Below are 13161 nucleotides of genomic sequence, written 5' to 3'. Positions count from 1 at the left end.
GGGTCTGACAGAGGAGGTCTCTCAGGGTCAGGAAACAAATACTCTTCGGTCTTCGGATCGCAGTGTCCCACACGCCTGGGAAGTGGCCGAGGGAGAGGCGCCTACACAGCCCCGAGAGGATGACGACCCCCTGATCCCCCAGAGGGACTTCTGCAGGTCCCCGGGAGAACAAATGCCCCAGCCTGGGGGAAGGGAGAGACCAGGCCCTTGAACAAAGGCCAACGATCAGAGAGGAGAGTCGGCCCTGGCTGTGCGAAAGCCGACGCCCCACCTGCCCGGACCCCTGCCCGTGCCGCTGCTCCCAGACGCGGCGATGTTGGAGGCACCCAGCACCCGGGTCTCCGGGCAGCAGGAGCCTCCTGCCCTGCTCCCAGGGGCCCCAGGATTGGGCCGCGGTCTGCACGGGCTGCAGGGCCCGGAAGGAAGACTCTGCTCGGCGGAGCGCGTGGCGGGTGAGGTGAGGACGCTGCCGGCAGGCGGCTTCGCGGGGCCCCCGGGCGCCCTCGGGGAGCGGAGGGCCCAGGTCTCCAAGCCGTCGAAAGCCGGGTGGGCCCGGCCCCAGGACAGCGAGATGGCGGCGGCGGGTGTGAGCGTGGCGCAGCGAGAGACGGCGCTGCAGCGGCTGGTGGAACTGCACCTCGTGGCCCGACGCCGGCAGCAGCAAGACCGCGACCAGCAGCGGCTCCAGGTGCGCGACGGGGCGGGGCCTGGCTTGCCTGGGGGGCGGGCTCGGGGCGGGGCCTGGCGGGGGTCAGGGCCGGGCCGGCCTGGCCAGCAGGACGCGGAGGGCGCGGCCGGGCCCGCTCACAGCCGCCCCACCCCCAGGTCCTGGAACGCCTCTGCATGGCTAGGAGCCGCCACTCCTGGGTTCACCCCCTGGGGCCACCCCCTAGCCCCGCTCAGCTACCGCCACAGGCAAGCCCCCGAGGAGGGCGATGAGGTCACCACCATCCTGTCCGGGGTGGGGGGCGGGGGCCGCCCTGTGGGTGGGAGGAGGCGCTCAGCGCTCGGCTCCGCCTAGGAGGACGCGGCGGGGTAGCGGCGCGCCCTGCGGGAGCAGCTGCAGCAGGTGCACCGGGAGAGGACTGGGCGGCTGCGGGCCCTCGTGGCCAGCTGAGGGGGTGGTCGGGCGGGGGCGAGGGGCAGCCCTCTCCCTGGCATCTGTGATGACAGGCTACTCTCCCCCCAGGAACACCCAGAACTTCCAAGAGCTGCTGTGGCCCCCTGGTGCCGAGGAACCTGCTCCTGGAGAGTAATGCTCACCCTCCCCAGTACCCCTTTAGTCAACCCTGGATCCTCCAAGGGGTGACTGAGGAGTAGGGGGTTAAGGAAAAAGCGAGAGGGCCACCTGCAGGTCAGCAAGTGCAGGTCGGAGGGAGCTTCAGAAAGGCGCAGAATGCAGCCTCAGGACCCGGCGAGCCAGAGACAGACACAGCAGCTTCGCCTCACCAGGAAGCTTGTCATTTCTTCTTCCCTTCCCGAGTCCACCTGTCCTGCTGATTCAAGGTCAGAGGGCCAGGTCGCGGGGGTCCAGCAGTGCAAACACGCCGTTCTTGCGGAAGAAGGAATCGATGCGGCACATCTTGCAGGAGACCAGTTCTTGCTTCACTGGGGGTCCTGGAAAGAGACGGCAGAGGCCAGGAATGGGTTCCTGGGAAAGGAACTCAGGAGCAGGGGGTCCTGACTTTGTGCATGCATAGCCCTAGGAACCTGCCTGTGTTGTATCCACAAATGTGAAGTAAAAAGAAGTTCTTTTGAGGAAAAAGGGCTGCAGGGAAGTACAGGGAGCTGGCTGGGTGCCCGGATAAAGCAGAGTCTATGGCCAAGTCATGGACAGCCATCCGCCACCACTGCCCCCATCCTCAGCCTCTGGGTTCTCTGCCTGGGGGGACCCAGCCCTTCCTGTCACAGAGGCAGACACAGCTAGGCTTGTCTGGGAGATGGGCTTCTTTCTGCCCTGCTGCCTTTCTGGGGCTTGCCTCCTGCTTTTGTTGGCAAGTAGCTCCCCTTACTCCCATATTAGGGCCCTGGGGAAAGTGGGGGAACTTTGCTTGGCAAAACCTCAGCTGTAGTTATTCCCAACCATCCACCTTTTCTGCATCTGCATTCAAGCAGCTGGAGAAAGACACCTGAATGAGTAACTGGTCTCACTTTAAACTCATGACCACAGGGAGCAAAGGGACATTGAGCACCAGCCACCCCGGGCACTCCCGGCATGTACCTTTTCCCACATTTTTACTCCTCATCTCAAACTGCTCCACTCTCCTGCTCCTCTCTCTCCCAGCTAATGACCTTGACTGAGCCTCACAGCAAAAACAGACAGTTCAGAGGGACAGTCTTCCCGCCAACACCATCTCCCTACCTGCCTCTGGCTCTGTGCTCCCTGCCTCCCCTCTTGCCAAATTCCAACAGCTTGTGCTCCAGAGCTGGCCCCACCCAACCTCATGACTTTAATTAATCACCACCTATATTTTGATGGGAGCTCCTGGGTGGTGCTAACGGTTAATGCACTTGGCTGCTAACCAAGTACAGGTTCAAGTCCACCCCAAGGTGCTTCAAAAGGAAGACCGGGTGATCTACTTCTGAAAAGTCAGCCACTGAAAACCTATGGAACACAGTTCTACTCTGACATGCCTGGGATCGACATGAGTCAGAATCAACTCAAGGGCAACTGGTTTGGTTTTGGTTTATATTCTGATGACTTTGGAATTTGCATTCTCAGCGTCTATGGTTTTCCTGAGACCAGACTTACACAGCCGCCTAACACCTCATAATGTGGCCCAAACTGATCCATCTTCACCGTTTCCAGCCCTGCTCCTCTCCCAGTCTACCCTGTTGCAGCTGCTCCAGCCAGAAACCTGGGCACCGTCATTGACTGCTTTTTCCCTTCCTCTCACATTCAGTACATGTCAGTTCCACTGGTTCTTCCTCCAAAACATACCCTGACTCCATTTCTCAGCTCCAGTGCTAGCCACCCTAGCCCCAGCCATCCTCATCTCGTCTGGATAAATTTAACAGATGCCTAGCTCATCTGCCAGCTTCTACTCTTTTCCCTGAAATACCCACTACTTAACAGACCAGCCAGGGTGATTTTTTAAAAAGTGACCAGTATCACTCACCTGCTTAAAATCCTCCTTCTGTACTCAGAATCAAATCTAAACTCCTCCTTACCAGGTAGGTCTCAGCCTAAACACCATCTCCCCAGAGGCCTTTCCCTATAATCCAACTGACAGAGGCACCTGACCGTCACTCCCTAGTATCGTCATGGAACTTGTCCGTCTGGGTCATTTCCTTGCTGTCTATGGTCTGGCCCCTCCACAAAATGTCTGTGCCACATAAGGGCCATGTCCCATTGCCTCATGCCAAGCATTGCCTGGCCCGTAGCAGGTGCTCTGTGTTTGTTAGATGAGTAATATCTGGAGGTTGGGGCTCACCCAGCTGCCAGCCATATGTGAAGTTGGTGGTGATGGGGAAGAGGTAGCGCTTCTCTGGCAAGTCCAGTTTTCGGGTGTTGAGGTAGCGGCGGCGCCCCTGAGAGTCGTGGGAGATGCCTTCATACAGCAGGGCCCGGATGGCAGGCAGTACTGGGCACATTTCTGACTGAATAGGAGCCTCCTGGACGGGGCTGGGGGCCCTGGAAGGGGCTGCTTTGGGGGCAGGTGCAGGTAAGAGTGGGGCTTGGGGGTACAGGGCGGGCAGTTTGAGAGGGAGGCGGGCCGCAGCCTTAGCCTTCTGCTTGGCTTTCACCATCGACCCATACTTGCGGTACCATTCACAGCGCAACATCTTCTCCCTCAGATACTCCTCCTTCCAGAAGTTTTGCCGCAGTGTGTCCATGTTGAGTTGGCGTGACATGGTGGCAGGGAAGGAGTGGTACCGGGGGGAGCAGAGCGAACGGAGGCTTTCCTGCTGACAGCTGCCCCAGGACAGTCACCTGGCAACCAAGCCTCACCTCACACAGGGCCAGGGTTCTACCTGCCATGCCCTCAGTGAGCTCATGTTTCCTGCTTCCTGAGGCAGCCTCAGGCCAGGGCCCATAGGCAGTAAGAGCTCTGACCCTCCAGACCTCTTGCAGGACCCAGGCTCAGTCTAGTATCACAGACTTCCAGGTGTCCTGTATTTTCTGCTTTGGTCCCTTGAGGCCAGACTCCCATCCCAGCCCAGTGCAGACTGAAGAAGGGGAGCCTGGGCTTATGTCTCCTTCATCCTGCCCACAGAGCTGGTCTTTGATTCAGGGGACCAGTCCTTGAACTATGGCCTTCTGGCACAATCTTCCTGGCCTAACGCTGCCATGCCTGCATCTTTAGCAGCTTTTTCAGCCCTGCCAGTCCGATCTCCCCCAACAGCCTCACCCACACATGTCCTTCCTAGCACCAGCCCACAGCTTAGAGAGAAGCAAGAATATTACTTTAATTTAACATCAACAATGACACTGCATAAGAGCACAGAGAAGAGGTAGTGGAGGGGGAGAGAAGATGGTCAGGTTTCCCACTCCCTCGCCAGCCTTGGTTTTAATGCCAGATCTCCAGCAACCTTCAAGCACTTCACCCAGCCTCTCTGGAGTGGGAATGGGCAGGGAGTTGGAAATCAGAGGCTCGGAACGCACAGAAGGTGGATGACAAGGCTGGGGAGAAGCCCGGACATGAAGGCGGAGCTGGAGGGCTGGGAGCAACCCTAGCGCAGGTCTTCAGCAGTGAACATGCCCTTGGCTCTGCGCAGGATGGAGTCCTTGGTGGCATCATAGGGGTGCTCCTTGGATGGAATCTCCAGGACAGCTGGGATGGAGCGCTGGTGGGCGTCCAGTGCATGCCGCACCATTTCAGCGATGTACTGGTTGATGAGGATGATGCCGATATCATCTCGGTTTAGAAACTGCCTGTTGGGAGAGATGAGGAAACAGCTCTGAGGGTCTCTCTCTGCTGCCCATGCAGCCCATTCTGGGTTGGTGGGGCCGGGCTGTGGAAGCTAATAACCCAGGGAGTGCAAAGGACAAGGGAAAAGATCGCCATGTTAAACACTCTCAATTCTGTCAAGAATCAGTTTCATTCGAAAGCTAAGGGCCATGTCTGTCAGAGTTCTATCTTCCTGCTGGGAAGGCTTCAGGGTGCAAGCCAGTGTATACAATGTGCTGCCCTGTGTAAGAAAACACGAGCTGCTATCGAGTCGATTCTGACTCATGGCATTCTGACATATGTCAGAGTAGAACTGTGCTCCATAGGGTTTTCAGCGGCAAGGCAGCTCTGGGCAGACTTGATCTCCAACCTTTTGCTTAGCAGATAACTGTGTTAGCTGTTTGCACCACCCAGGGACACACTGCGTAAGAAAGGGGGAGGTTAAGAACATAGATGTGTATTCCCTTGTATTCACATAAAAAATACCGGAAAGATAAGGAAGAAACAAAGTGGTCATCTATCGGGCGGGTAATGAGCTGAAAGAGGACATGGGTGAGAAAGACCTCTCGATGTGTATGTTGTTAATATCAACTTGCAAACCATATGAACACATTAACTTTTCAAAGGAAAACCAATTAAATTTTTAAAAAAAAGGGATGATGAGTCCACAAAAGGTCTCATGGTCTGTGCTGATGAGGGCAGGGATGGGTCAGAGTGGAATTTTGGCATGAGCCAAGAACACAAAATAGGAAGAGGAAAATTAAAAATGAAGGAATCACAGTTTCCACACAGATTCAACCTGACATTGGGATCCTCCTTTCTTGTGGTCACCCACCCAGACATTACATTAATTTATCCAGTCAGTAATGTGCCAGGCACTGGGCTAGGTTAGACTTAATGATTTCTAATCCCGTTTGGTTGGAAACATGGAAAACCCTAGGAGTAAAGTTTGTCCTCCTTCATGACAACTGGAGTCACTTTACCAGACTGCCTAGAAGTCAGCAGATAGCTCCTCCCCTGTCAGGGTCTGTCAGACTCCAGGCAGCAGGAACCAGTCTCAGCCACAGCTCTGGGCTGGGCTGTTCAGGAGGGAACAGGAGTGGTTTACTCCTGAGACTTGGTGCAGGGACCCCAGAGAAGGAGTGAGGGAAGAACAGGAGGCTGGCATCCCCAATTCTAGTCACCAGGACACCTCCGGGACTAAAGGGCCGGTTTGCACCCACACTTGAAGCTATCACTTTCAAGCCAGGGCAGGAAATGAGGGCTTCAAGTACAAGAGCTGCCCAAGGTCTTAGCAGGACGGCGGACACACTCCTGATATTCTGACCACTATGCACAAGACCAGGGAAGCCTGGAAACCCTGGTGGCATAGTGGTTAAGTGCTATGGCTGCTAACCAAAAAGTTGGCAGTTTGAATCCACCAGGTGCTCCTTGGAAACTCTATGGGGAGTTCTACTCTGTCCCTATAGGGTCGCTATGAGTCGGAATCAACTCGACGGTAACGGGTTTGGGTTTTTTCTTTTATTGTGTGTAGGAATACGCCTACGTTTCAGGATAACTACGAGCCCGTAATGGAGATGAAAGTACAAAAAAGCCCGAGCACACTGCCAAGATGGTCACTGAGTGTGTGGTTCCTTTGGGACAAACTCGAAAAAGGGTAGGAACCTGCTCTACGATGATCGTGGGGGACTCCCTAAAGAGGCGCTGAGGCAGGCCCTGAAGGGACTGAGCGCTCCAGAGGCCCAGCTATAGCAGGGACAGGCTGGGCCGAAAGACAGCGCCCGGCGCCCGTCATGAGCTCTTCTCCCCTCCTTTCCTGACACACCGTCATGTGAGGGGCTAGCCTGTGGCAGCAGACACTGCCACGGCACAACCGAACCCAAAAGGAGCGAAGGGAGGGCAGAGGCCTCCGGTCCGAAGGGGTGTTTGGACTTCCTGGACCCCCAAGGTGGGGTGTGAAACCTCGGCCAGGTCTGCCAATCCCCGCGCAGGCCCTCGCCCACCCCTGGGCCGCCTCCGCCCTCTCCCCGTGCCCGCCAGGCCGTGGGCGCGGATGCCCCGTCCAGGCCTCGCGGCCCACCGTACCGGAAAGTGTCTTCGATCTCATTGAGGGTTGTATCCTTTTCCACCACCAGGAAATTTGGATGGCGGTTCTTGTTAAGCTCCCCTATGCCACCCAGCAGGAAGCCAGTCACCGTGTCCTCGTCTCCGATCACCGCGATGAGCTTCCCCCGCCCCGCCATCCTCGCAGCCGGCAGAGCTCACCCCGAGTCTACCCGATGTAACCAAATCCCCACCTCCGCAGGCGTCCCCTTTTCAGCCTCACCCCGCGCCTCTAGACATGCGCAGTTCTCCCACCCCGCCTTCCGGATCATGCGCATTAATAGCAAAGTGACTTCAATCTGGGTACGCCTGCGCCATAGAGAGAGGCTGTAACCAGGGGACTACGAATCCCAGAAGGCTGTGCGGCACTCGGGCTCTCCCAGTCGGGGTTCTTCGTTCGTTCGTTTGTTCCGTCGTTCGCGCTTTCACTTGTTCGTTCAACAAACGTTTTTGAGCCTACCTCTGTAGAATTACATACGATTCCTGTTCTCGAGGACAAGGTCCAGGTCCGTATCGTGCCTGGCACATAATTAACAACTACTCAATACATTTAGGAATCCTGGTGGCGCAGTGGTTCAGAGCTTGGCTGCTAACCAAAATGTTGGCAATTTGAATCTACCAGCTGCTCCTTGGAAGTTCTATGAGGCAGTTCTGCTTTGTCCTACAGGGTCGCTACGATATGAGTCGGGATCGACTAAACGGTACCAGGTTGTTGTTGTTGTTGTTCCCAGTACATCTTTGTCCAATTAATAAAAGAATGAACAATTTGATGATACTGTCTACTGAGGTAGAGTCAAGTGAACAGGCAATTACAAAATGGTGGGAAGCCGCTGAAGGATTTTAAGCAATAGGGTGATATCGCCTCTGGGTGGACTCAAACCTCCATCATTTGTGTTTTAGAGGGACCATTGTGACTGTGCTTGGATGAAAGGCCAGACGACGGAGGAGAGACCAAGTTGGGAGGCCATTGTAGTGAGAGATGATGGAGCCTGGAACTCAGTGGCAAAAGGGAATGTGGAGAAGTGGAAGGAGTTGAGGGATATTTAGAGACAGAATGGAGAAAACTGGTTTTGGGATTGGATGTGTTTGGGGAGGGATGCAGGTAGAGTGAGGTAGAGGGAGTGACCCAGGTGACTGCCAGGTTTCTGGCCTGTGGACCTATGTGCATGGGAGTAACATTCTGGGAGACTAAACACTAAGATGAACAGGCTGAAGGGCAAGTTCCACTTTTTCCTCTTCCCTTTCAACAAACAGGCACCCCTGGCATCTGGCACGTGATTTGTGAGTTTGGAATGTATGGAGTGTGGTCTAGTGGGTGTACACACCTGGGTTCAAATCTCAGCCCTACTATTAGAGATGTAATTCTGAACCCATCACTGAAATTCTTAGGGCTTGGTTTCCTCAGATAATAATATGCCCACCTCACAGGGTTGTTATGAGAGTTCAGTGAGATTGGGCCTATAAATTCTCAGCAAGCAGCATGCCCTGTGGTTGGATAAGAGCAGCTGGACTAGAGATCTATAACACATTAAGAACTGGAGGGGGGCAGCCGAGGCTGAGGCAGCCAGGGGAGAGTAAAACCTCACAGCTGGGGAGAAGGAGGAGCGAGGGCAGCGAGTGAGGAGGGGTATGAAGAAGGGAGCGTGTAGAACACCTGGCTCAGTGCCCAGCAGAGAACAGGCCTCAATGGCCACTTTTGGTCGGGTTGTCAGGTAGAAGGATCTAGGGCAGCACCATCCCTCGTGCACTCCTTCATTCAACCAGAATTTATCCGTTTACAGAATGTGCCCATGACAAGGGGCTGAGGACACAAGATGGAGAAAACACTATTTCTGGCCTCAAGGAGCTCTCTGCAGGACGGAGAGGAGGTGAGAACGTCAGGAGAGGGGGCATGCAGTAAAAGCGGCCCTGGAAGGATATGGAGGGAGTGGAATCTAGTGTGTGCGTGGGGGAAGGCACCTCTTCCTCTGAGGTGGAGGGAAAGAAACTTCTAAAGGAGCGAGGAGGCAGATGTACTACTGTGTGAAGAGGTAAGGAGGAGAGGGATTAAGAGCTGGTGCCACGTGTGTTTTGGATCCTCTCTGGCAGACCCACCACCATGTGCTGAATGTCTGGGCATTGGTCTATATTTGGGGGGTCAGTTGCCTGAAATGCTTCTTTGCTGTGCTCTGGCTCTCAGTTGCTCATTTGATTATTCCTTCGTGACACCTGTGTAGACCTCCCAGGGCCAGGGGGCTCACAGTCTAGAACGGGAGGCCAACCAGTGGTTACATGGTCACAGATCAGGGCGGTAAATGCAGCCACAGAGATGTGCCCCAGGGCACTATAGCAACTGAGGGGGGCTGTTCCAGGAGAGGCAGGGATGGGTCCAGGACAGCTTTCTGTTGTCCAGGAAGATGCAAGGATGAACGGGGGCCAAGGATGTTTCCAGGAAGAGGGCCCAAACTGCATCCTGGGTGCCCAGGAAACTAGAGGCCCGTGAAGGTGAAGTAGGCTTGGAGGTGGGAATGCAAGAGGGAGTGATCACACAGCCACAGGGGTTCTGGAATGAATGAGTGGGGGAGGCTGGGGTCTGAACCTGGCGGGCTGGGAGGCCTTGTTAGGGAGAGTCGACTTCTGACTGGAGGGGGAGGGAGACACAGGACGGCCCTAACCCAGAGACAGGCATAATCCCACTCATGTGGATTTCCCTCTGGCCATAGTCAGGCTGGAAGGGGCTGGCCGGGGCCAAGAGACTGCTGGTTCGGAGGCTGGTGCAGGTGTTCAGGAAGGAGGCCCTGAGCAAGACTTGGTCGGGGCTGGAGGGTGGGGCTGGAGCAGACCCACGTTTGAACCAGGAAGTGGTTGGAGTGAAGCTTATGGGTTTGCATGTGGTTCCCCGCTGCCTAATGGGTGAGAGGCATTCCTGATTGAGCCATTGCTCACTGTATTAAAGTCCTAATTTGAAGAATGTCCTTGAGGTCAGGCTTAACTGAAACTGGCCTCCAAGTAGTTAGAGCAGTCCTCTAGAACAGTGTCCACCCTGTCTTCTACTAGCCAGCCCTCCAGCTGAGGACCGAGCCCATGTCCCTGAGCCCCCACTCCAGATCTTTCACGCATTCCACCAATGTCCCAGACCTCGCCAAACAGATGGCCCAGGGGGGCGGCCCTCTGCCCCAGGGCCTTTCCCTCAGCTCAGGTCAGTCCTCCAGAGGATAGCCAGCCGCTGGCCTCAGCCTCCCCAGGGCCTGACTTAGTGTCCACAGGCAAGTAGGGGCCAGTTATGGAGAGCACACCCCCCAAGGAACAGCCAGAGCCTCTGTGACAGGCCGCAAACTTTATTTGGGTCTGGAGTTTTCCACCTAAGCGGTTCCTGGCTGAGCCGCATGACGCGTGCAAAAGTCCCCCCAGAAAGCTGGGCCTCGCAGTGTGTAAAAAAGGCCCCCATGGGGCAGAACTGTGCAACCGTAAAAAAAAAAAAAAAATACATATGAGAGAGAGAACTCAGTCCCCCAGGAAGCCTGGCTTGGGTGGAGTATCATTCCCCCACCATCTGCATGCCACGCTGCTGCTGTGCTGATCTGTTTTCTTCTCCAATCGTGCTTTCTTTTCCAAGTCCTGAATGCTCTGGGGTGTGTCACCAGACAGGCCAGCCGCCATCCTCCGGGCGAGGAGGCCTGGCTGGCAGTATGGGTTGAGGTGGTCTCTCTCACACACACGGACACCCCAACACACAGGCCCCCGCTGGCCTCAGCCCCACAGAAAACTCAGGGCTTTCCTGGCTCCACCCCCCACCCCCCACCCAACCCCTAGGTCACAGCTTCTGCCCAAGCCTGGCCTCAGTCCACTCTCATGTCACAGCTGAGGGGAGGGACACTGCCCTAAGACAGGCAGGCCCTCCGACCCCTGGGGGCACAATGGGAGGGGAGGTCGTGCCACTGGCCTCACACCCCAGGCAGGGGTTTGCGGTGTCTGACTCTGCGCGTGTGCGCCCAGGTGTGGTACAATTGGGTATGTGTGTGAGTGTGTAGCCAGAGGTGGAGGCTGAGGCTGGGGGAGGTACTTTGGGGATTCAGGGCACATTGACTTTGAAGGGGCTTCCAGGGATGCTTTCATCGCCCCACTTGACAATGAGGATGTAGTCCCCTTTCTCCTTGACGGTGTAGGTGACGTTGTACACCCGGTTGCCCATGTGCTTCACATACACCTCCTCGCAGGGCGTCTTGGGCCCATGCACGCCCACCATCATCATGTTGGTGCCTGGAGGGGAGGCGAGAGGGGCAGGCTCATATCAGGGGCCGCGTCCCTCCAGCAGCCACACCCTGAGCCCCAGCCTCTTTTCCTGGCTCCCCAACCCTGCGGTCCTCCCTCCGCTCCCCCTCTTGAGCCTGCCTGCTTTGCTGCAGTCCACAGTGAAGGAGTTCTTCTGGCCCACAAAGGCCTGAGACAGCCCGGGGCCCCGTGTCACCACCTTGCTGGCATCCGAGGAGAACTTGGGGATGGAGCTGTAGCTGGAGCCCCGGCTTGAGGACGACTTGGTCACAGTCTCCACCAGCACTGTGGATGTTTCGTGAAGGCTGTGGCCTCCAGACAGGCGGGGACCTGAGGAGCAGAGGGGCCCGGTCAGAGGAGCTTCCTGCTGGGCCCTCATCAGTGGGCCCTTGGCCAGCACTGACAATCCTGAAGCTAAAGCACTCGGTGTCTCAGGTGCCCGGATAAGGGCCCCCAGCCCTCTTGCTCAGCTGCGGCATCCCAGGAGTGGCAGCCCCATTCCAAACAAGTGCCCGAGCTCCTGGCTCCAATTCATGCTTATCCCTAAGTCTCCCCACCCGCCTTGTCCTTTAAGGCTGTGTCTAGAAACTCAAGTCACAGTGTAAGACGTTTAAAAAGGAAGATACAGCCAACTAATCCACCTAATACCTTCAGAAAGGGAAGCTGGTAAATATTTACTGATCTCTATCTTCTTGGAAGTAAGAAAGATGGAAAGTCAGGAGGAAAGAAACTTACACATGAGGAATCACTCAAGTAAAAGAAATGAGAAATGAACAACAACAACGAGGAAGAATTTGATTGTTAAAATGATTACATACAACCCCACAGAATGGTTTGTTGTGTAAAGCCAGGTCTCCTCTATTCGGGATGACTTATCATTGTTTGGAGCAGACAGTGAACTGATGGGAATGGCCACTAGGGCCGTCAGGCTGGTCTGGGCTGCAGGCTGGGCTGGGTGGACCTCTCCCCACCCTGGGACTCACCTGTGACCTTGGCCTTGAACGGGCTGCCCACGATGTGCTGGGGGCCACCGTACTTGATGGCAATGAGGTAGTTGCCAGGGGCCATGGGAGTATAAGTGACCACGTGGCCCTCAGGACATTCCCGACAGTCCAGCTGCACCTTGGAGGGGCCGTCAATGGTGACGGACAAGGCTCCTGAGCCAGCGTTCAGGGTATTCACGATGAACTCTGACGACACGCCTGCAGGGCCAGAGGTAGCCAGGCTGTAGCAAGGAAGCTTCCCGCCCAGAGCAAGGGTGGGTCTGGGGTCCCCTGAGCAGCTTCTCCAAGGACTCAGGCCCAGCTCATCACTGTGCCTGCCTCAGGGCAAGGTGGCACAGGACTAGGAGGGCCCCGATGACCCCCCTCTGCCCCAGCCCTGAGCACTCACCAGTAGTGCCCCCTTCAAGCCCAGGGCCGTAGGCTGACACCAGGCCTGGGTCCCCTGCCTGGCTCTGCTCCCCAACACGGATCTTGAAGGGACTCCCAGGGATGTGGGCACCATTGAACTTGACATCAATGGAGTGGACGCCATTCTCGTGGGGGATGAAGCGGATGGTGTGCTTATCTGTGGGGCAGAGGGTTGGTGGGTGAGACCTCGTCCTTCCCCCTACTTTCCCCAAGAGGCCCAGCCTGGGCAAGGGTGGGCAGGGCCAGCTCACCACTGTCCAGCTCGGAGACGTAGCACTCCTCCACTGCGCCAGAGGGCGTGTGCACCCTGGCATCAATCACACCCCGTGCACCATTCAGCTGCACCGCGAAGGACGCCGGCTGGTTCACCTTGAGCCCCGTCTCCTGCAGAGGCCACAGGAGATGCTGACTCCCAGGAGAACCAGGTTTGGAAGGGCCGCTCTGAGGCCCAGCCCTGCTCTCACTGTCAGCCCCACTTGGAGGGAAGGCTCTTGACAGGCTGG

At 56.4% G+C, this 13161-nt stretch overlaps 3 protein-coding genes across 8 annotated transcripts in view; all 3 read right to left on the bottom strand.

Moving 5' to 3' along the window:
• Positions 1–1507: 1507 nt before the first annotated feature.
• On the bottom strand, positions 1508–3855 carry SPMIP1 (sperm microtubule inner protein 1). The gene is made up of 2 exons (XM_012557379.1): positions 3435–3855; positions 1508–1617 (listed from the first exon to the last, which is right to left on the bottom strand). The coding sequence occupies exons 1-2, from the start codon at positions 3853–3855 to the stop codon at positions 1508–1510; spliced, it is 531 nt and encodes a 176-aa protein (XP_012412833.1).
• A 530-nt stretch (positions 3856–4385) lies between these two features.
• Positions 4386–7219, bottom strand: ATP6V1F (ATPase H+ transporting V1 subunit F). Its single transcript, XM_004382651.2, has 2 exons — positions 6978–7219; positions 4386–4876 (listed from the first exon to the last, which is right to left on the bottom strand). The coding sequence occupies exons 1-2, from the start codon at positions 7133–7135 to the stop codon at positions 4675–4677; spliced, it is 360 nt and encodes a 119-aa protein (XP_004382708.1). The 5' UTR covers positions 7136–7219; the 3' UTR covers positions 4386–4674.
• Positions 7220–10292: 3073 nt separating this feature from the next.
• The window catches only part of FLNC (filamin C), a 29866-nt gene continuing 26997 nt past the window's right edge, over positions 10293–13161 (bottom strand). For 4 of the 6 annotated variants that reach the window (XM_023737081.1, XM_004382648.1, XM_004382647.1 and 1 more), the window contains 5 exons: positions 12910–13042; positions 12639–12815; positions 12230–12448; positions 11367–11576; positions 11047–11234 (listed from right to left, as the gene is read on the bottom strand). In XM_023737081.1, the coding sequence (XP_023592849.1) occupies positions 11047–11234; positions 11367–11576; positions 12230–12448; positions 12639–12815; positions 12910–13042 (927 nt within the window). Of the gene's footprint in view, positions 11235–11366; positions 11577–12229; positions 12449–12638; positions 12816–12909; positions 13043–13161 lie in introns of all 6 variants that reach the window. The other 2 variants (XM_004382645.1, XM_004382646.1) reach the window with 1 other exon arrangement.

The sequence above is a fragment of the Trichechus manatus genome, unplaced genomic scaffold, assembly GCF_000243295.1.
Source record: "Trichechus manatus latirostris isolate Lorelei unplaced genomic scaffold, TriManLat1.0 scaffold00097, whole genome shotgun sequence".
In the NCBI taxonomy this organism is placed as follows: domain Eukaryota; kingdom Metazoa; phylum Chordata; class Mammalia; order Sirenia; family Trichechidae; genus Trichechus; species Trichechus manatus.
Note: the sequence above shows the minus strand (reverse complement) of the source record. Positions and strands in the feature narration are given on the sequence as shown.